General features: G+C 37.6%; 1 protein-coding gene across 1 annotated transcript; it reads left to right on the top strand.

The window, feature by feature from the left end:
• Positions 1-19: 19 nt before the first annotated feature.
• On the top strand, positions 20-1901 carry LOC111379350 (mitogen-activated protein kinase homolog MMK1-like). Its single transcript, XM_023002709.1, has 3 exons — positions 20-849; positions 1156-1336; positions 1522-1901. The coding sequence occupies exons 1-3, from the start codon at positions 454-456 to the stop codon at positions 1695-1697; spliced, it is 753 nt and encodes a 250-aa protein (XP_022858477.1). The 5' UTR covers positions 20-453; the 3' UTR covers positions 1698-1901.
• The last annotated feature ends 94 nt before the right edge of the window (positions 1902-1995 follow it).

A 1995-nucleotide genomic window follows, 5' to 3' on the forward strand; every position in this document is an offset into this window, starting at 1 on the left:
AACTGACTTAAAAAACCAAATATGCAAGTCTGCCGCATGCCTTTTCTAGCTTTACTTCTGTAAATTGATGCTTGATCAGGAAAACCAAAACGAGAATGAACTGATTGCAAAATAAGATTCATGCAGACGTCTACCTTAAATCTGTGCATAATATATGTAATGTATTCCCTTGCCAATTGGGCAGTAGAATGTTGATTGCTTGTTTTCCTCTTGAATATGTTAAGTTGTTTTCAAGTCCACAGACATTTTGTATTTAAGCCAAACTCTTCGTGTGACTCATGGTCAATTCATTACTCTTATTGCTTGATCCAAAGTTACTGTACATGATGAAACAGAGATTATAGTTCTTCGATTAGAATTTGTCATTTTGTCCCCATGTCAGTCCTTTAAAACTGAGGCGAACAGTGTTAGCCCACCATTGTTATCATACTGGTGCTCTCCTGCCAGTAAAGTATGCTCTCAATAGGTTTACTAATCTCATTAGGGAAAATCAACTTTTCCATGTTTTTGGTGCAGTATTTCTTGTATCAGATACTCCGTGGGTTAAAGTACATACATTCGGCAAATGTTCTGCATAGGGACTTGAAGCCAAGCAATCTCCTTCTGAACGCGAATTGTGACCTAAAGATATGTGATTTTGGATTAGCTCGGGTCACATCTGAAACTGATTTTATGACAGAATATGTTGTTACAAGGTGGTATCGAGCACCAGAGCTGTTATTAAATTCATCTGATTATACTACAGCTATAGATGTTTGGTCAGTGGGGTGTATTTTCATGGAGCTGATGGATCGGAAGCCATTATTTCCTGGTAGAGATCATGTGCACCAGTTGCGTCTACTTATGGAGGTATGTTTCTTGGGTATTACACCTTGTTGGAGGACAAATGCCTGATGACCAGACGAGACCCCGTATATGTATTTTTGGGCCATATTTTTTCTCTGCTCTTGATCATGGAGTATCTGAGGGAACAATGACTGTTCCTCCGTATATTTGAATTTTCTTAAATGTGCTATTTTTACCGTCCTTAAATATCTCTAAAAGGCATCATGTCGAACAATTTATTATTACCATTTAATATGTCAACACATTCTAGTGATGTTGATCCATTAGTACTGTGCTTAAGCGTGACCTAGAAGCTTGCTGGCATTTCAGCTGATTGGCACCCCGTCAGAGGCTGAGTTGGGATTTTTGAACGAAAATGCAAAGAGATACATCCGACAACTTCCTCCTTCTCACCGACAATCATTTATTGAAAAGTTTCCACGTGTGCAGCCTCTTGCTATCGATCTCATTGAAAAGATGTTGACATTTGATCCTCGACAAAGGATTACGGGTGAGGATATCCATTATCAACCCAGTTAGATTTTCAAGTTTTAATTGTAGTCGTCATCTTGTATCTACTTGATTTGCATATGACCAAACTTCTCTGAGTTACTTTGATGCTAGAATTAATCTGCTGCATGTTGGACTAAGACTCCAATTACTTACTCCTTTGTAATGATTTTATCTTGGTTTCAGTCGAAGATGCACTAGCACATCCCTACTTGAACTCACTCCACGACATAAGCGATGAGCCTATCTGCTTGACGCCTTTTAGCTTCGACTTTGAGCAGCATGCCCTGACTGAAGAACAGATGAAGGAGCTGATTTACCGGGAGTCTGTTGCATTCAATCCAGAGTATCTGCATGCGTAATGAATCTGTTGACTATAAATTATGGCGAATTTTTATGTAATGTGGTTCCTAATGTTGTATGTGATCGACTTTCGTGTATATATGGTCAATCCAAAACTTTGATGGGTTGATTTATACATTTGAATATAACCATGAATTGGCTGTGGATATATGACATTTCTGTCTTAAATGTTTCTATTTATTGAAAAGCATATTTTTAACAAATATTGCAATAATTTATCGCGTAAATGAAAGAACGCATAAGAATCGAATATATTTTTGGATATGGGTAACCATTTCCCTTGTTTAAGAAAAGCAA

Source organism: Olea europaea, unplaced genomic scaffold, assembly GCF_002742605.1.
Source record: "Olea europaea var. sylvestris unplaced genomic scaffold, O_europaea_v1 scaffold19734, whole genome shotgun sequence".
Lineage (NCBI taxonomy): Eukaryota > Viridiplantae > Streptophyta > Magnoliopsida > Lamiales > Oleaceae > Olea > Olea europaea.